The sequence below is a fragment of the Furipterus horrens genome, unplaced genomic scaffold, assembly GCF_987537825.1.
Source record: "Furipterus horrens unplaced genomic scaffold, mFurHor1.1.pri manual_scaffold_8, whole genome shotgun sequence".
Classification (NCBI taxonomy): domain Eukaryota; kingdom Metazoa; phylum Chordata; class Mammalia; order Chiroptera; family Furipteridae; genus Furipterus; species Furipterus horrens.
In genome coordinates this window covers 110733845-110752398 of record NW_028327178.1, presented here as the reverse complement: position 1 = coordinate 110752398, position 18554 = coordinate 110733845, and the positions used below count along the sequence as shown (strand labels likewise).

Here is an 18554-nt window from a genome sequence, read left to right as displayed (position 1 = left end):
GGGGAGCCCCCAGGTGCATGGCGGAGAGCCTCGGGTGCATGGCAGGGAGCACCCAGGTGCGTGGCGGGGAGCCTCAGGTGTGTGGTGGGGAGCCCCAGGTGTGTGGTGAGGAGCCCCAGGTGTGTGGTGGGGAGCCTCAGGTGCGTGGTGGGGAGCCCCAGGTGTGTGGTGGGGAGCCCCAGGTGCATGGCAGGCAGCCCCAGGTGCGTGGCGGGGATCCCCCAGGTGCAGTGCAGAGAACAGAATCTGCTGCCTCTGGAGCCAATGGGTGGACAATGTCACGCCCCGCTGTTGGGTCCATTCAGCACAGGAAGCGAACACTTGGGTGTGGATTGAGTTCGGGGGTGTGGATGGAGGGTCTGCAGCCATCAGAAGAGCAATGCAGCTTCATTAATGACCCCAGGTGCCTAAGGGGCTGGTCTGGGAGAGGGATACTTGGGGAGAAAGAGCAAGCTACCTGCCTGAGGTCCCACCATCCACAGACCCCACCACAGGGCCCCCTTCCAGATCCTGGCTGGCTGAGGTTTCATCTCCCACCCAACCCAGAAGCATGGGGAGACCTGGGCAGTGGGCAGTTTGCTTCAGGGTGCAGGGGGCCTGGCCCTGCCCTGGACGCATCCCCCACCCCTTCTGTGCCACTGGCACTAGGTTCATATCCCAGGCAGGGGAACACCACCTGGGGGAGGGGCAGAAGGAGGGGGGCTGCCCTGCCCCCCAGGCTGGTCCAGGGGCCTCTTCTGCCCTAACCCCAAGTGGCTGTGAGCACTCAGGGACAAGTCCTGCTCACAAGATGCCCTAGAGGTTGGAGAGAGGCGTGGCCACCCGCCACCCTGCCTCTGAACACCAGCCCGGGGCCAGGCAGGGCCTGTGCACACCTGCTCCTGCTCGCGGGGGGCGGGGGGCCCTGTGCCGCGACCTGCCACCCACACCTGCACCATCGCACCAGGCTGCAATGCTCGCTGTCCCACCGGCCCTTCCAGTTTCTCCTAGTCGGAAGTCCCCTCCCCTGCAGGGCTCTGGGCTGTTCAGGACGCCAGAGCATGGAGCCCTTCCTCAGGAAGCGGCTGGCCTTCCTGAACTTCTTCTGGGACAAGATCTGGCCAGCGGGCGCCCCAGACCACGGCATTCCCCGCTTCCCAGACCCTGAGGCCCATGCTGAGCGGGAGGCCCCCACCACTGCGCCTCGCAGCGCCCCAGCAGCAGGACAGCTCTACTGGGTGCTGTACGACTTCACAGCGCGATGCGCAGATGAGCTGAGTGTCAGCCGTGGGGACAGGCTCTATGCCCTCAAGGAGGAGGGCGACTTCATCTTTGCCCGAAGGCTCTCCGGACGGCCCAGCGTGGGGCTTGTGCCCATGGCCTATGTGACCAAGGCCACCCCTGAGATGCTCTCAGACCAACCGTGAGTACCGCCTGCTCTGGGAGTCAGGGACAAGCGGACTGAGCCTGGGCGCGGCCCATGCTTCGTTCAGTTCATCATGCACGCCCTCGGTGGCCAGGCTGCTGCAGGCCCTGTCATGGAGCCGTGAGCACACAGCCCGGGGCACAGATGGCAGCGACTGCGCCCGGTCAGGTCCGGCAGCTGGTCAGCTGGGTGGCATGTACGCCTGCCCTGGGCAGGCCACGCCGGGACCCTGTCCGGATGTCTGGTCGGGCGGCCCTGGATGGAGCATTTCGGGCCCGCACTCCACAAGGCTGGCTGAGTGGTCAGGGGTGAGGAGTGGGGGCGAGAGTCTGGGGTGCAGTTTTCATGAGAGGGGCACCGCCCTGGAGCTTCTGGACTGTGTCCGGCAGACACGCCACTGGATGTCGCCTTGCACTCTAAGGGGGTGCGACGTGAGCGGGGTAGAGCGAGTGACATTTGGGCCCTGGGCATGTCCTTGCAGACGGGCCTTAGGTCTCCCCTTACTCAGGCCACTTCCTGTCTCCCAGGGGTTTGCAGACTGGGGGAAATCTGAGTCACAGGGATGTGCCTCTGGCCCTCACACTGGGACCAAGCAGCCACTCTGATGGGGAGGGGCCCACAGCCACGTTGTGGGGGCAAAGCCAGGGCTGCCAGGCCTGGGGGGAGGGGCAGGCCTCCGAGAGGAAGAGCTAATGACTATTTGCTGCTGGAGATGAAAGGGCTGGCCACGCTCACCGGGTCATTAACCCCAGACACCTGTCGCTGTGCCAGGCCGTCTGGGTGGGCCCCTCACCCCTCACAGTGAAGCCTCAAGGCTCACAGCTGCTGAGGGGCCTCCGCAGTCCTGTCTTGCTCACGACCCACTCTGGGTCTCCTGGAGCCCCGAGAATTGGGAAGCTTCAGGGAGGGACGTGAACTCAGGTGTGAGGTTCTCCCAACGGCACCTTGGGGAACAGACACAGGTGATGGGGCGGGGCCGGTAGCCACACCCTGCCTGACTCAGGTGAAGTGCTGGCCCAGAGGGGTGTCGGATGGGGGAGCCTGGCGCCCCGCCCCGGCCCTGGAAGGGGCTCGGCCGTGGGGAGTTGAACAGGTTCAACCCGTGGCCAGGGTTTGCGGGCCTGTGGGCAGGGCTGGTGGTCACTTCATGAGCAGGACTAATGGAGACTCTGTGGCTGAGGTGAATGGGTGGTCACCCCTGCCACAAGTCATTGCTGGTGGCTGTCAGCTCCACGCCCGTTGGTCAGTTCTCTTGTCCAGTCCCTGATGACCCTAGAGGCCAAGCACTGGCAGTAGAGGCAGGGAGCACAGAGCGGGCACATGGGGCCTCTGACCGGTGAGGGGCAGGGCTCCCTTGGACTGGGCCTGCCGGGTGACCGCCCCACACACCCTTTGCAGCTGGTACTTCAGCGGCATCAGCCGCACCCAGGCCCAGCAGCTGCTCCTGTCCCCGGACAGTGCTCCGGGTGCCTTCCTCGTCCGGCCCAGCGAGAGCAGTCAGGGCGACTACTCACTGTCAGGTACAAGGGCCCCCTGTGCCCCGTCCGCCATGTGCCCTGTGCAGCGCCCCCAGAGGAGAATACTCAGTACACACCATGGGCCACCTCACTCATGCGCTCACCTACCCCGCTGTGCCTGGAGCTGCCCACACCGCCTCTCCACGCAGCTCCAGCCAGCTCAGCCCCAAGGAGGGTGGTAGTGGCCTCCTGGCTGGGGTGGTGGAGGGTCTGGGCACTGCCTCCGTCTCTGCCCCTCCAGTCCGGGCCCAGGCCAAAGTCCGCCACTACCGCATCTCCACGACGGCCGACGGCAGCCTCTACCTGCAGAAGGGCCGTCTTTTCCCCAGCCTGGAGGAGCTGCTCACCTACTACAAGGCCAACTGGACGCTGATCCAGAACCCGCTGCTGCAGCCCTGCGTGTCCCAGGTGGGCCCTTGCTGGGCCGGAGACACTGCCCAGAGGGTCTGATGAGGCTTGGGAGCCCACCTGTGGCAAACCCTCCCCATTGGGTGGGGCCCCTCCCGGGGCTGGGTCTGCTCTCCCAGAGTCCTGGGTGGGAGAAGCTGTGGGAGGAGATGCTGATCCACACCTGGGACCCACACCTGGGACCCACACCTGGGACCCACACCTGGGATCCGCACCTGGGATCTGCAGCTGGGCTGGAGCCACAGTTCTCTGCCACCGTCCCAGAGCAGCTGTCCTGCCAAAGGGCGGCTGTGACCCGGTTCCCCTGGTGCCGTAAAGATGGCTGACCGGGCAGTCATGAGTGTTTGTGGGTGACGTCCACCCCCAGCAAAGGTCCCACTTAGGTCTGGGAGCGGTTGGGGCCAGGCCTGGGGAGGTCAGCACCTGGCACCCTTCACTCCAGTCAGAGGCAGCCTCGAGCGTACGCTGGGGCAGAGGTGTGGAGGCCTGGTCCCCTGAGAAGCTGCCGCCCTGCCTGGGGCACAGCATGTCTCTGTGTGCCCCTCACCCCCACAGAAGCCCCCCGAGCAGGATGCGTGGGAGCGGCCCCGCTCCGAGTTCACCCTGAGCAGGAAGCTGGGCGAAGGCTACTTTGGGGAGGTGTGGGAAGGCCTGTGGCTTGACTCCGTGCCCGTGGCCATCAAGGTAATCAAATCAGGTGAGTGAGGCCCCAGCACCCCTGTGCCCCGAGCCCCAGGTCGGCCCCAGGGGGTGTGGCGGGTCCTGGAGTCGCACCTTCTCCCGCAGCCGACATGAAGCTCGCAGACCTGGCCAAGGAGATCCAGACGCTCAAGAGCCTCCGGCACGCGCGGCTCATCCAGCTGCACGCTGTGTGCTCTGCTGGCGAGCCCGTGTACATCGTCACAGAGCTCATGCGCAAGGGCAGCCTGCAGGCCTTCCTGGCCAGTGAGTGGCCTGCTGTGGCCCGCCTGGCCCGGGGACAAGGACATTGCCCCCCCTCCCCCAGCATGGGCCTCAGATGGGCTCCAGGCCTTGCTGGAGGCTGGGTTTTCTGAGGCCTGGGGGACTGTGGTGGGCTCTGGTCAGTGGTGCGTTTGGGGCCCCCGGTCTGGGCCAGGCCTGGGTCCCAGGCTGGAGGAGTGTGGGTGGGGGCAGCCCCTGGACAAGGTCAGCGTGGACCCTGTCCCGCCCGGGGGCCTTCCCCACTTTGGCTCTTCTCCGTCTCTTGGTTGGCGACCCAGGGTGGGTTGCCAAGGACTGGCTTGCCCTGAGCAGTCACGGCCATCGCCCAGGGCCTGCCCGGTCTCAGACAAGGAAACTGAGGCGCAGGGGGTCATGACCTGGAAGAGGCTCGCCCCTGACTGTCAGCTGCCCCGCAGGCCCCGAGGGTCAAACGCTGAGCCCGCCGGTCCTGCTGGGGTTCGCCTGCCAGGTGGCCGAGGGCATGAGCTACCTGGAGGAGCGGCGCATTGTGCACCGAGACCTGGCGGCCAGGAACGTGCTTGTGGGCGAAGACCTGACCTGCAAGGTGGCCGATTTTGGCCTGGCCCGGCTGCTCAAGGTGTGTGCGGGCAGGCGTGCAGACCCCGCGGGGCGGGGGGGGCGCCCCGTCACCCATCCTAGCGTGGTGTCCCTGCACCAGGATGACGTCTACTCCCTGAGCCGCGGCTCCAGGATCCCTGTCAAGTGGACGGCACCCGAGGCCGCCAACTACCGCGTCTTCTCCCAGAAGTCGGATGTCTGGTCGTTCGGAGTGTTGCTCTACGAGGTGTTCACCTACGGCCAGTGTCCCTACGAAGGTGGGCTGCCAGGCAGCCCGCAGGGGGGGGGCAGACCCTGATCGGGGGGGCAGGGCCTGGGGAAGGCTGGGAGAGGGACCCACGGTGGCTCCTGCCCCCAGGAATGAGCAACCACGAGACGCTGCAGCAGATCGCGAGGGGGTACCGGCTGCCGCGCCCGGCCGCCTGCCCGGCCGAGGCCTACACGCTCATGCTGGCGTGCTGGAGCGGCAGCCCCGAGGAGCGGCCGGCCTTCGCTGCCCTGCGGGAGAAGCTGGGCACCGTCCACAGGCGCCTCCAGCCCGCCCTCACGTGACCCTGGGCACTGGACGCCGGGGACGCCGAGCTGGGCCACTGCTCCCCAAGGGGCCTCCCCTCGGGACGTTTGCCTCAGTTCATTCTGGGGTGCTGGGAAGCCCACCCGCAGGGCCCCTGGCCATGAGCTTCCCGTGCTGACATGCACACATGTGTGCACATGGGCCGACACACAGACATCCATGCCGGGAGGAGAGAGGCTGTGTCCCTGGTGTGGGTGGGATGCAGCAGAGAAGGGGGGTGGAGCCCATGCCTGCTCCCGCCTCAGGGAGACTGGGCCAAAGTGCCCTGGGCCCCGCGAGGGTCCCTCCCACCTGCACCCGCCCACCTGTCCCCTCAGCTCCCTCCCAGGGTCAAGAGCAGCAGGTGCAGCTTCCTGGTTTTCTCCAAAGCCATGGAAGGGGCTGTCACAGGGGCTCCCAGCTGACCCCAGGCCCTGGGCCATGCTGGGGTGCAGCCACTACCTCCCATGCACACAGTGCTGCCTGCGTGCAGACCATGTGTGAGCAGCGAGGCGGCACTCAATAAACACGTGTGGACTAAGCCAGACACACACTGACATGCGTCCCGCGCACGACCCGCCCCCAACCGCCACAGGAGCTGAGGAGGACGGGTGACCACCAGCTGCTGTATGTGGCGAGGCCCCCACCCTGGTCTTCTTAGGTCCGGAACAGGGGCCCCGCGGCAGACAGCCCCTGCAGGAGTCATTGAAGGGCCCCGTGCATCTGCCTGGCCTGCGGTTGAGGGAGGGGCTGGCTGAGGGCAGGGGGCCGTGTCGGGGCGGGAGGCTCCTGTGCTCAGGGAGTCCCGCGGTGGCTGGGCCTCTGGTGCCGGGTCCGGGTGCCGGCCTGGCTGTGCAGTCACTGGGCAGGCGGAGGGGGCGTGGTGTGGGGTGGGCCGCCGGGTGGCAAGCCTGGGGAAGCAGCAGCAGCAGCACTTCCAGAGCATGTGCCCCCAGCCACAGCGATTTCAAGCCACAGTTGGTGTCGTTGAGGGAGTAGGTGGGGACTGGGCACTGCTGGGTCACCACGGATGGACCAACGGAGAGGCAGGAGGGGTCTGGCTTCAGGGCCCCCACCCCCCACCCCCCTGGGAGCCCCACGCTGGCAGCTGTGCCCCAGAGGCTTGTGGGCCAGAAGGGACAGAGGCAGGCAAGGCCGCCCTCCGGTGCACCTTTGAGCACAGATAAGGGACCCCTCCCCCCAGGGGCTGCTCAGGGTGGCATGGGGATGGGGGGGACAGCCCACAGGGGCGAGGTGGGAACGGGCCACTTTGGGGCCCAGATCCGTCTGGCTGTGAGTGGGTAGGAGCCCCTTGGAGCCCCAGCCCAGGTGAAGGGTGAGGACAGGAAGGTTTGGTGTGAGTTTCTGGGGACTCTGGGCTGCAGCTGCGGACCCCTCCACCCTGGGCTGGGCCCGGGGCTGGCTCGGCTGTGCAGGCCCCAGAAGGTGGGAGCTGGAGCTGAGCTCTGCTTCCAGGGACCAAGGGGCTCCTCTGAGCAGGGGAGGAAGAGCTCAGCCTCTCTGCTCGGAGCTGCTGTGAATGAGGGAGTGGGGGCAGGCAGCCTCGGAGGAAAGGGACGTGCTGGGCGTGGTGGCCGTCCCGAGAGGCAGGTCTGTGTGGGGTCATCTTGGGTGTCCCGCAAACCACACGCTGGACAGGTTTGTGCTGTGGAGCCTCTGGGCGGAGCTGGGACGCCCAGTCACGAAACTTGCTTCCTGGTGTGACTCAGGGGGAGTCCCGGGTGCAGGTGCCCCCAGCGGCTCTAGGGGCCTGGACGTGGGCTCACAGGCCCGGCCCGCAGTGAGGGGACAGGAGGGTGCTGGTGAGCAGGTGGGGGGCTTGGAGCCCCTGGGTCCAACAGACGCGGAGCAGCCCACTGCCCAGCGGTGTCCCCTCCACGGTGCCTGCTGCCCCTTCCCCATGACGCCCAGTCAGCAGGCCTGTGACCTTGTTAACAGCCCACACTCCTGTGCTTACGCTTGAGCTGCGGTGAGCGGAGCCGTGACTCTCCTCGCTGGAGCAGGAGCCACTGTCCTCAGTCCTCAGTCCTCCTGTCCCCACTCAGAATTCCGGGCACCCTCCTCAGGCGGGGAAGCAGTCAGGCCAGGCCAGCAGGCTGACCCCACACTCTCGGCCCTCACCAGGGCTCTTTCTTGGCTGCCCATGGCAGCCACTCCAGCTGCTCACCATGGTCAGCGCACGTGTAGCGGGGCTCCGTGGTGACAGGGGCACTGGGGTGCAGGACAGTCTCCAGCCTGCTGTCTGTCTCCTCCTGGTCCCCGTGGCCCTGAAGGTGAGGAAAGGGCATGCCACTCCCCAGTTCCCAGACTCCCTCCTTGAGGTTCAGGGCCCCGGAGGGCTGGCTACACCCTCCTCCCGTCTCAGGACGCAGGTCCAGCCACTGGCCGCAGGGCGGCACGTTTCCCGCAGCAGGTGGACGAGAGCAATGCCTAGACTGGCCTGGCCCTGGGGTGTGGGGGGTGGGAGGGGGTAGAACTGGTACCTGGGAGGGCTGACAGGCCCTGGGGTGGAGCCCAGGGCGGTGCTCAGACAGCCACCGCCACACCTGTGATGGGAAGGTGGCTGGGCAGGCGGGCCTGTCAGAGAGGGCCCCGCCCACCCGCCGCTCCCAGCCACGGTGCTGTAGCAGCCCGGTGACAGGTGGGGAGGCCGGGTGGCCCAGTGCTCCTGCTCAGTCGCCATGGTGTCCCGAGACCAGGCTCACCTGGGCCCCAGGTACGTGGGCCTCTGGGACTTCGAGGCCCGGACTGATGAGGAGCTGAGCTTCCGGGCAGGAGACCTGTTCCTGGTGACCAGGAAGGAGGCGGAGTGGTGGTGGGCCACGCGGCTGGACGCGGAGGGCGGGGTCCTGGCCGAGGGCTACGTGCCCCACAACTACCTGGCTGAGAAGGAGACGGTGGAGTCTGAGCCGTGAGTGTCCCTGGGATCCTTGCGGGCCACCAGGCGGCCACCACCCCTGGGCCCCGCAGCCCCTCAAGAGCACAGGGCAGGGCCGCAGGGGCACGGAGCTGGGCACCCCTGTGGCCAGGCTCCAGGGATGGGCAGAGGTGCTGGGGTGGTCAGGGAGGGTGGAGACGCAGGGCACCCCACCATCTTTGTCTCAGGAGTGTGACTGTGCTGCTGCTGGGTGACATCTGGGGGTGGGGCGCAGTGGAGGCGTGTGGCCCCTCCCCTGGGCTCCCCCATGGTCTGAAGGGGCCCCAGGGCAGCCGGCTGGCAGTGACACTGGCAGTGGAAGTGCTGGGGTCTGTGTGGGATCCAAGGCAGAACTGGGCTTCCTGGGGAGCCACCTTCTGACAACTGAAACCAGATGTGTGACCTAGTTGGGGAAGGAGAGGTCATTGCGACATGCCCTTCTCAGGTGTGGGCTGTGGCATCTGCTCCCACACCCTCCCGGCTGCCCTGTTCCTGCTGAGGCAGCAGCCTCCAGGAGGCAACGGCCACCCCGAGGGGCAGCCAGTGGGCGAATCCGTGAGATCTGAGCTGGCCCCTGGGTGGGGGGTGTTCAGCAGGAGGGACCCCGTGGCCTGTCTGTGCCCTCTGATCCCAGGGTCCCTCACCATCTTCCCACCTTGCCTGAGTGCAGGCCGGGTGGAGGGCAGCAGGGTGGGCCTGGCTGGAGGAGAGGCCCAGGCTCTGAGAGCAGGGGTCAGGGCCGCTGAAGCAGAGGTCACCTGGGGAATCACTGGCCCCACCCTGCCACCCAGAGTCCAGGCCTCGCCCATGCCTGGTGCTTCCAGCTGGTGTGCTGGGATGGGCGGGCGTTGTGTGTGCATGCACGTGAGTGTGCGTGCACAAACATGTGTGAATTATGCGTGCAAATGCATGTGTGCAAATGCGTGAATACGTGTGAATGTGTGTGAATGCACGTGTCAATGTGTGTGAACACGGTCACACATGCATAGCTGCTGCTCAGGCCCCTGCTGCTGAAGCGCAGCCTGTCTGTGGCCAGGGTCATAGAAGTGGACCCAGAATCACAGAACAATGTGGGCCCATGGACAGATGGCAGGTCCCCAGGATGGGACTCGGACCACAGACGGGGCCCCAGGTAGGGTGGTGGGAGGTGCCTGCTCTGCCCTCTCTTGTCACTCGGGCCTTTACAGCCACTTGGAACGTGTGGGGTCTGTGATGGGCAGAGAAGGGGCCTCAGGGCAGAGACAGTATCAGGGAGCAGCTGGAGGTCAGGGGGCTGGGCTGGGATTCAGGGTGGACAGGGAAGGGGTCAGAATGGAGTCAGTGTGGGGTCAGCACCTCTCCTGCCTGCCCTCCCGCCCAGGTGGTTCTTCGGCCGACTCTCCCGCTCAGAAGCCTTGCACCGGCTGCAGGCCGCAGGCAACGGGCCAGGGGCCTTCCTGATCAGGGTCAGCGAGAAGCCGGGTGCCAACTACGTGCTCTCGGGTACAGCAGCCCGTCCTGCTCGGTGGGGGCTCTGGGCATGGCATCTCCTGGACCCTAAACCCTTCCTTGCTGTGTACGGAGGCCTGTCCCCTCCACCTGGCTGTGCCGAGCAGGACACGCGGCCCTTCTCCAGGGGTCTCTGCGGGGCGGCTGTCCCTGTGGGCCTGGACCTCGTCCTTTCACTGCAGGGAGGACCCTGAGGCAGGGTGCCGGGCGGGCAAGGCGTCCATTTGCGCCGCAGGCCTGCACGCCGCTGAGGCTGGCGGGGGGGCGCCTGGGGGCGCACATGCCTGCCCACTCACACGTCCGCTCTGCTCACGCCCCTGCGCTGCAGTGCGGGACAAAGAGGCCGTGCGGCACTACAAGATCTGGAGGCGCGCCGGCCGCCTGCACCTCAGTGAGGCAGTGTCCTTCCCCAGCTTGTCCGAGCTCGTGGGCCACCACAGGGCCCATAGCCTGTCCCACGGCCTGCGGCTGGCCCTGCCCTGCCAGAAGGTAGGGTCCCCTCCCCCCACCACAACTGTGGCCCTTTCTTCTCAATGACCTGGACCTGTGGGGTCATGCAGGGTGGGTGTGGGACTCGGGGTGGGGGGGGCCTGATGTCTGGAAGCTGAGGTCCTACAGAACTAGGAGTAGTGGGTGGGGCAGAGGATGGTCCCCTCTCTTTGCCAGTCACTGTCACCTTTGGGCTTGCAAGGTCATGACGCTTCTGCTGTGTCCTGCGCATCTCTCTGGGACAAGTGTCCTGTGCCCCAGCCATCCGCTGGACAAGAATTTTGTCTGAGTGGCACTTGGGTCAATGTCACAGGCCCAGAGCAGGCAGCAAGGGCAGCCACGTGCTGGACACTGGGACCCTCCCAGGCGGGTGGCAGCCCTACCTTTGAGGACTGGCCACAGGCTCCCCCGCTAGGGTCAGAGGGAATTCCCGGCCCTGTGTCCTGCCCCTCCAGCATGAGCCTGAGCCCCTGCCACACTGCGCCGACTGGGAGCGGCCCCAGGAGGAGTTCACGCTCTGTAGGAAGCTGGGATCTGGCTACTTCGGGGAGGTCTTCGAAGGGCTCTGGAAAGGCCAGGTCCGCGTGGCCATTAAGGTGATAGCCCGAGGTGAGTGGTCCCAGGCCAGGGGCGTCGCCTGACCACCAGCAGGGACCTGGGCCTTGCTCACGGGGCGTGGGGGGGGGGGGTGCTAGGGCCCTGGCATCTGCGTGCAGCACGTGGCACCTACAGCAGTCCAGGGGGGATGCTTTCCTCTCCACTGAAAGAGTTCTTACCTGAGTGCATTTATCGTAAAGTGCACGTTACATTCTTAACGCGCGTGGAGACCCACTAATGTCACGAGGTCACAGGAAATCTGAGAGGCTCCTCCACAACCTCCTTGGGAGGCACCAGGGTGGGGGTCCCCTGTTCAGGCATCAGGGGCCTCGGACACATGGGGACACGCCTGGCTTGGGCAGTCATTGGCCAGATGTGGGCCCTGTGGTTGCCTAGCATGGCCAGGGGGCAGGGTGGGCACAGCGCAGCCTTCACGGACTCCGCGTGGGGTGCCATGGGACTGTGCTGTGTCTGCCCTGGCACTCCAGCCTTGGGGGTGTGGTGCCCTGGGAGGGTTCCCGTGCTTGCTGAGGTCGAGTGGGTGGGTCGGGCCTGCACCCACTGAGGCTGCCCATTCCTCAGACAACCTGCGGCACCAGCTCACGTTCCAGTCGGAGATCCAGGCCATGAAGAAGCTCCGGCACAAGCACATCCTGGCGCTGTATGCCGTGGCGTCCACGGGGGACCCCGTGTACATCATCACAGAGCTCATGGCCAAGGGCAGCCTGCTGGAGCTCTTGCGGGGTGAGCGGGCAGTGGCGGCACGTGAGCCGCTCGCTGTGGGGATGGGAAGGACTCTCAAAGAACTGAGAAAAACCCCGTTCCCCCAACTCTGTGCCCAGGAGGGCCAGGGATCTCTCAATGCCTTTATCAGGCACTCCCGTGTGAAAAATGAGCGAAATACCTTGTGGCAAATGCAGCGCCTGCTCCTTGTGGGCACCTGAAAAGGCGCAGATGAAGACAAACAGGACAAGGACAGCCACCCAGGTCCTGCACCCACAGCTGCCTGCACCCCTGTGTCCTCTGTAACAAGCCCCCTGATTCCACTCACTGCCCGAGCAGACAGGGCCGCTGCCCAGCCGGGGCCACTGGGGCAGGTGCGGTCTGGCCCCCGAGATGCTGCAGCCAGGAGCAGGGTGCTTTGCTGAACGCATGCTGTCTGGCACGTGCTGGCGGCGCCTGGGGAGCGATTGCCACACAGCGACGTTTAGAAAGCGTGAAGGGTTGCTTGCAGGAGCGGGTGGTTGCAGGCAGCATCCCGTGTCACTAACTGCCCTTCAGAAATGAGATCCGTGATGGTCTGTGGACCCCACACGGGTGTGCCGCGCCACGCGGTTGGTGGCCTATAGGAACCCCGAGGTTTTTCTGTCGTGTAAAGACGCCGTGGTGGGCATCTCTGCACTTACACCGGGGTCCCAGCGCCTTACTGTAGGCTCCCGAAAGACGAGCGCATAGGTGTGTACAAACCATGTTTGGGCTGACACGGAATTGCCTTCCAGAAGGGCTGTGCCAGGCCCCGCCCAAATACGAGCCACCCGCCTCTGCCCAGCCCCTCTGCTGAGCCAGGAGGTGGAAGAGGCAGCAGAGAGGACAGCCTGCCGGCCGCTGACCCCAGCCCTGTCACCTCCCTCCGCAGAGTCTGACGAGAAAGCCCTGCCGGTGCTGGAGCTGGTGGACATCGCCTTCCAGGTGACTGAGGGCATGTGCTACCTGGAGTCACAGAATTATATCCACCGGGACCTGGCCGCCAGGAACATCCTCGTGGGGGAGAACAACGTTTGCAAAGTGGGGGACTTCGGGCTGGCCAGGCTCATGAAGGTGGGGCTGCGGGGGCAGGGCCTGGGGCTGGCAGGGTATTCTCTGTGCTGGGGTCCCTTTGGGTCCCTGAGCAGGGGCTAGAGCTATGGGAGGTGGGACTCAGGAGGCTGCTCCCAGGGCTGGTCAGAGCTGGGGGGCCATAGAGGCCATGGGCCTATCCAGGAACCATGGGACAAGAAGCCACAGAGGGCCAGCAGTGGGGCAGGTCACCCGGGAGGGCAGGCTGACTGTGATTGCCAGCTTTTCTGAGTTTGTCCAGTGTTGGCCAGTCAGCTGTTTTTTGGCATCTGTGAACTCATGACCTTCAACATGGCTGCAGGCTCCACCAGTCACTGTCCTGCTAGGGCTCACGTGGCTCTGATCTTGGCTCCTCTTGGGAGGAGCCATGCTTTTCCTGACCCCCACATCCCAGCTCACCGCCTGCCTGCCCACCCGCCCTCCTGGCCCAGAGGTGGCCCGGCTCCAAGGTGGCAGCCTCTCCCTCCAGTGGGGGCTGTGACAGCCTATCCCTCCTCCCGGTGTCCTGACAGTATCCACGCTCCATGCAGGGTGGTTGCATAGCTGCCCACCATGCAGGGCTCCCATGTCTGTCCATCCCCTGCGTGTCTGACTGCAGGAGGACATCTACCTGTCTCATGACCGCAACGTCCCCTACAAGTGGACAGCCCCTGAGGCACTCTCCCAAGGCCGCTACTCCATCAAATCTGATGTCTGGTCCTTCGGGGTTCTCCTCCATGAGATTTTCAGCAGGGGCCAGGTGCCCTATCCAGGTAAGGGCCCCAAGCAGGCAGGGTGGGAGGGGCGGGGGTGCAGAGGGTGAGTGTGGCCCCGGTTTCCTGAGAGGGGAACCAGTGGGGGCAGCAGCCTCCCAGTGCCTGCATCGCTCCCCACAGGAATGTCCAACCACGAGGCCTTCGTGAGGGTGGACGCAGGCCACCGCATGCCCTGCCCCCTGGAGTGCCCCCCGGCCGTGTACAAGCTGATGCTGTCATGCTGGCACAGGGACCCGGAGGAGAGGCCCTGCTTTAAGGCCTTGGGGGAGAAGCTCTCCAGCTTCACCAGGTACGAGAACCCAACCTGACTGGAGGCCTCCCCACCACACTGACCAGGGCCCGACCCTGCCAGGACTGTCCTGGGGCCGAGGCTGCCCCTGGAGACCCCCAGCCCCAGGGGTGTGCCAGGCCCTCCCACCGACTGCAAGTCCGGAGCCGCCCAGGAGCAGGCCCGCCTCTGCCCGAGAGCGCGGAACTGTCCTGGCGCAGACCCACAGCCACCAGCTCAGCGGGGCCAGGCACCCGGGCCCTCGTGCTCTCCCTGTGCCGCCTGGCCCCTGCCTGCTGCCCAACCTGGGGCTGGGCACGGTCTCCCCAGCTCTCAGCAGACCGGATGTTGGGTGGTTAGCCTGGGTGAGGCTGCCCCCTCCCTGCCTGGACACACAGAAAGCAAGCAGGACAGAGGCGCTGCCTCTGGGGGCCACAAACTCTGCAGCTGCCTCGGGATGCACTCAAGTGGTGTCTGTAGCACAGTGGGGGGTGGGCACAGGAGGGCTACTGCAGGGCCAGCTGAGCTCCCTCAGACCAAGCTGCCCTCTTCTGGACACTGGAGGCCTGTGGACACCAGGCAGGCAAACAGCTAACACCAGCACCCTCCCCAGCTCCCCAAGCCAGATTGTGCCAAAGCTGCGTTGCCCACAGTGGGAAGGCCCCCTCTGAAGCACCCCACACCCTCCATCTGGTTTTGGGTGCCTGGGGCCATGCACCTGCTCCTCCTGGGTTGGGGGGCCCTCGAGGGGCTAGAGGAGGTGACACCTTGCTGGGAGGCACCTGGGACAGCATGGCCAGGGCCCCTCACCTCCCTCCCTGGTACCCAGGGGCCTCATCAACACCTGTCAGGGGTGCAGGATCCCTCCAGCTAACGGTTCCCAAACCCATGGCCAGAGGCCCAGCCTCCCGGAAGCCAAGGGGCCATGCCACGAGACGTGACATGTGGCTTGGGCAGCTCTTGGGCCACCTGCTCCCCCCAGCACCCAGGCCTCTCCCCCCCCCCCCCCCAGGAAGTGAGGAGGGCCAGAGGGTTGGACTTCCCCACAGCCTGGGATACACAGCTCAGGGGCACCGTCAGGCATGCTGGCTGCTCCTGGTTTATTTTCCACTGGAGGCAAGGCACGTGGTCACAGGGGTTAGGAAGGCTTGCATGTGGTCTGGGTATAAGGAGGGGGCTCTCTCAACCTCCTTTTTGGTGTCACGCTGCTTTTGATATAAAAGAGCCCACTGCTTCTGCTTGCTGCAGCCTGCCTAGTCTATGGGGTGGGTGGAGAGCAGGGAGCGGGGAGTTGGGAGGGGGGAGGGGCTCAAAAGAGCCTAGCGCCTCTGGATGTCTGGTGGCTGGTGGCGGCCACTCAGGACGCGGGCCGGGCGTTGACGCTGCCAGGCTGGCTGCCGGGAGGCTTCCTGGTGGCTTCCCGAGCCAGGTCACCTGTGATCACGCTGCTGGAGGCCTGGGCGGACTTCGAGCTGGGGGAAGAGAGTGTGGTCAGAGGTGGCTGCCCCCTGCCCCGCCTCCCAAACCGGCCCCCAGGGAGGTGGACTCACTGCTCGGGGGATTCCAACACGGTGGCCATGAATGGGAGAGTGGACTTCCCGAAAAAGAAGCTTGCCCACCAGTGACCTGGGTCAGCCTTGGGGAGACCTAGGAGAGATAAGGTGGGGCTCCTGCGCTGTGGCCCGCTGCTGGGGACGCCCCCCTGGCGGTGCCCGGGACAGGAGACGGGGACCCACACCTACCAGGGTGGTGGGGCAGGGCTTCCCCGGGGTACTCCGCACTTCCGCAGGAGCTGTTACTGGAAGTGGAGCCCAGGCGGCCTGCAGGGGAGAGGCGGTCAGCTCAGCCCGCAGCCCCGCCCCGCCCCACGCAGCCAGGGCTTCCCCAGGGCTGGAGCCGGCGACCCCGGGCTTACTCACGCCGGTAGTAGTCGTGGGTGGCCACGAGTGAGCCGCTGGAGGGGATGGCCGCCATGCTCTTGCTTGTGGGCTGGTGGGAACCTGCGCACGCGGGGTCCGGGGCCCATTTGGTGACCGGTCGCCCCGCGGGAAGGGCGTTCCGCACCCGAGCCCGCCCGTGGGCCCCGGGAGGGGCGGGACGGGGTTTTGTTAGCCGAGCAGGGGCGTGGCTCCGAGCTCCCGGCCCGCCTCTGCCACCCAGCGCGCAGACGGCCCCAACCAGCCCGAACCGGCCGCGCGAGGGGAACAAAGGCGCTTTGTGCGCGGGGCCGCCGTCGGGGTCTCCGGGAACCGGCTGGGGCACCCGGGAACGCTGAGCACACCCCGCTTCCGCGACCCGCGGGGTCCGTCCCCACCCCACGGCAGCCCTCGGCCCCGCCCTTGGCGCTTCCCCCCCGCCCCCGCCCGCCCTCGGGTCCTTCGTCCGCCTGTCGACCTGTGCGCCCGGCGTTGCGCACCGGGTCGCCTCCGCTGTTTGCGCGCCACCCGTGCCCTCACCTCGGCGGCGACCCCTCGCGGACCTCGGCGCGCGATCACGGGTGGCGGGAACGAAGGCGCTAGGCCACGGAGCCCATTTGAAGAGGAGACCGCGCGAGGCCTGCCTACGACCGAGACAGGCGGGGGTGCGCACGCGCGGACCTGCCAGCTTATATCCGGGCGCCGCGTCTGCGTCACGGGGGCGGGGCGATCAGGCCACGCCCCTGGCCCGCGGAGCCACGCCCCCTCAGCCGGGTCCGGCGGGCCAGCAGGGGCGGAAGTCCAGCCCGGCGGCGTCCACCCGACCCTGGCGGCCTGGACCTGCCGTGGTTCCGTGACCCTCCGCCGTGTCCTGGAGCAGGGCTTGCCCTGTCTTCCCGGCCCGGCTGTCAGCCTGTCTCGACCTGCGCGCCCGTGGAGGCGGCGGGTTGCTGGACAGTGGCGCCTGCACTTCCGGTTCGTGTTGGTGCCGGTCCCCCGCCCAGGGCCGAGCCCCGTCGCCGACGCTCCCTCTCGCCGCGCACAGAAGTGGCTTCTGCTCGTTCGCCAGCCCTCCCACCGGACATGGGTGCTGCTGGTACCCAAGGGACGCCCTCCGGCCGCGCGTCTGCTCCACGCGGCCCTTCGAAGACTTGACGGCGGGTGAAGCCCACCATGTCCCCTTCACGGCTCTGGTGGCCTGGACCCCACATCCCAGGCCCTCAGCTCCAGCTGCATCCCCTTACTTGTAAGGCCAGGGCGGGGCGTGGAGCGCTCGGGGCCCAGGCGGAGGGGATTGACCTGAGTGGGAGCGGTGGAGCGCTGCTGTTCGGGGGTTTCTCCAGCAGCTGGACGCAGTGGCTCCCCGTTTTGGGCAACTCCAGAATATTTCCCCGAGGTGCCTGGGGCGCTGTCACACCCTGGCTTGTCCATCAGGAGGACTTCCTTTGGGAGGTGGAACCAGACACCCCGTTCCGCAGAAGCCCCAACCTCCAACCTCCCCGGCAGGGGGAGAAGTCCGCAGGCTGGGCAGTTTTCTTCCCCATGGTTGGGAGGACCGCTGGAGGCCTGTGGGGACTTCCGGGGTTGCTGCCCAGGAGACCCCTTACCCCCTCTGCCAGGCTCTCCGCATCTTCAACACCCTCAGGAACCCCTAAAGCATTCTCAGGCTAGGAAACCAGGACCCAAGGCAGAGGGTCCTGGCCATCCCTGGATGCAACTCTGCATCTGGCTGGGGTGGGGGTGGAGGCTGTGACCTGGCTTGGACAGCAGGGTGGCCTGGGAGCCCCTGGGAGGCAGTGCAGTCACCTGTCCCAGGTAACTCTCATCCTTCCCCACCTCCTCCATCTTTTCTGGGAATCTCCACTGACTGGGTTTCTGCTGGTCCTCTGGGAAGGGGACAGTCCCAGGGGCTCTCCCGGCCACCTCTCCAGCTGGGTCTTCCATGGGCTTACAAGATAACTGTGCCTCATGCGAGGGCTGAGCTGAAGTGCACTCATGAGAGAGACAGGTGGCCACGCCGCAGCAGGGCGTGGCAGCCATCAGGTTGTCACAGGATGCTGCAGCACCAGACTCCACTTCACAGCTGGCGACTTTCTCCTGTCATTGAATCTCTATGCCTCTGGGTCAAGACTCATATTCATGTCCTGGTTGGTGTCGGCCCCCGGAAGGGGGCTAATTCTGGATCTTAAACTAGGTGTGACTTTAATGCAAATCAAATTTGATTTGTGAGGGACACCCTCTCCTTTCCCCTGACTCACCAAACCCTGAGCCCAGAAGCGACATCACTGGGGTCCATGCCGGGCCAACCACCAGCTCTGCTCAGGCCTTGAGGAGCTGCCTGCTGGGCCGAAGCAGCCTGTCCCCTCTGGCCTGTGCCCTCGTGCGGTTCCCTGACCCCATGCTGTCCTGGGATGGGCGGCAGATCGCCCTTGCCTCACTGGCCGGGGTCCTACGCCTCTGTGCCCTTCATCCTCCCTGTGACGCATGGCAGGTGCTGGAGCACCGCCCCGCTCCAGAGCGAGGGGCAGCCCTCCGTGGGTTGGACACATGATCGGACTTGGTGTTTCGTGGTTCAGAGATGGTGGGTGCTGTAGGGGACCTGAGGCCAGCAGTCCCTGCCTCCACAGGGTGCATAGTGAGGACTCACAGAGCCAGGCAGGGGCGCTGGGGAGGTGTCTGAGTGGCATGTGGGTGGGGCACTCTTGTGTCCCTGAGAGTGAGCACAGGGAGGGCCCTGACTCAGCCCTTGCACTGTTCCTAGTTCGGGGCACGGGTCTGTGGAGCACCTACTATGGGGAAGTGGCTGGTGCAGGCGTGGAGTGGTGTGGGCCGGAGGCGCTCA

General features: G+C 66.2%; 3 protein-coding genes across 3 annotated transcripts; 2 read left to right on the top strand and 1 right to left on the bottom strand.

Moving 5' to 3' along the window:
- The first annotated feature begins 958 nt into the window (after positions 1 to 958).
- On the top strand, positions 959 to 5894 carry SRMS (src-related kinase lacking C-terminal regulatory tyrosine and N-terminal myristylation sites). Its single transcript, XM_090286662.1, has 8 exons — positions 959 to 1402; positions 2804 to 2925; positions 3164 to 3330; positions 3886 to 4027; positions 4117 to 4275; positions 4710 to 4891; positions 4973 to 5129; positions 5231 to 5894. The coding sequence occupies exons 1-8, from the start codon at positions 1041 to 1043 to the stop codon at positions 5422 to 5424; spliced, it is 1485 nt and encodes a 494-aa protein (XP_090142788.1). The 5' UTR covers positions 959 to 1040; the 3' UTR covers positions 5425 to 5894.
- A 2155-nt stretch (positions 5895 to 8049) lies between these two features.
- On the top strand, positions 8050 to 13921 carry PTK6 (protein tyrosine kinase 6). Its single transcript, XM_090286661.1, has 9 exons — positions 8050 to 8357; positions 9724 to 9857; positions 9956 to 9982; positions 10165 to 10340; positions 10796 to 10949; positions 11520 to 11681; positions 12574 to 12755; positions 13372 to 13525; positions 13649 to 13921. Exons 1-9 carry the CDS (start codon positions 8128 to 8130, stop codon positions 13834 to 13836), a joined length of 1407 nt encoding a protein of 468 aa, XP_090142787.1. The 5' UTR covers positions 8050 to 8127; the 3' UTR covers positions 13837 to 13921.
- A 1163-nt stretch (positions 13922 to 15084) lies between these two features.
- PPDPF (pancreatic progenitor cell differentiation and proliferation factor) lies at positions 15085 to 16312 on the bottom strand. Its single transcript, XM_090286660.1, has 5 exons — positions 16253 to 16312; positions 15716 to 15796; positions 15539 to 15616; positions 15347 to 15443; positions 15085 to 15268 (listed from the first exon to the last, which is right to left on the bottom strand). The coding sequence occupies exons 2-5, from the start codon at positions 15768 to 15770 to the stop codon at positions 15154 to 15156; spliced, it is 345 nt and encodes a 114-aa protein (XP_090142786.1). The 5' UTR covers positions 15771 to 15796; positions 16253 to 16312; the 3' UTR covers positions 15085 to 15153.
- Between the last annotated feature and the right edge of the window lie 2242 nt (positions 16313 to 18554).

What these genes read in the sequence shown, in the direction of transcription:
- SRMS (XM_090286662.1), top strand. Translation starts at nt 1,041, where the DNA reads ATGGAGCCCTTCCTCAGGAAGCGGCTGGCCTTCCTGAACTTCTTCTGG. An exon ending in TGCAGCCCTGCGTGTCCCAG is followed by an intron (nt 3,331 to 3,885) that starts GTGGGCCCTTGC and finishes TCACCCCCACAG; the next exon opens with AAGCCCCCCGAGCAGGATGC. An exon ending in CGGCCAGTGTCCCTACGAAG is followed by an intron (nt 5,130 to 5,230) that starts GTGGGCTGCCAG and finishes TCCTGCCCCCAG; the next exon opens with GAATGAGCAACCACGAGACG.
- PTK6 (XM_090286661.1), top strand. Translation starts at nt 8,128, where the DNA reads ATGGTGTCCCGAGACCAGGCTCACCTGGGCCCCAGGTACGTGGGCCTC. An exon ending in CGCGGCCCTTCTCCAGGGGT is followed by an intron (nt 9,983 to 10,164) that starts CTCTGCGGGGCG and finishes CGCTCTGCTCAC; the next exon opens with GCCCCTGCGCTGCAGTGCGG. An exon ending in GGCTGGCCAGGCTCATGAAG is followed by an intron (nt 12,756 to 13,371) that starts GTGGGGCTGCGG and finishes GTCTGACTGCAG; the next exon opens with GAGGACATCTACCTGTCTCA.
- PPDPF (XM_090286660.1), bottom strand. Translation starts at nt 15,770, where the DNA reads ATGGCGGCCATCCCCTCCAGCGGCTCACTCGTGGCCACCCACGACTAC. An exon ending in CACCCACGACTACTACCGGC is followed by an intron (nt 15,617 to 15,715) that starts GTGAGTAAGCCC and finishes TCTCCCCTGCAG; the next exon opens with GCCGCCTGGGCTCCACTTCC. An exon ending in AGCCCTGCCCCACCACCCTG is followed by an intron (nt 15,444 to 15,538) that starts GTAGGTGTGGGT and finishes TATCTCTCCTAG; the next exon opens with GTCTCCCCAAGGCTGACCCA.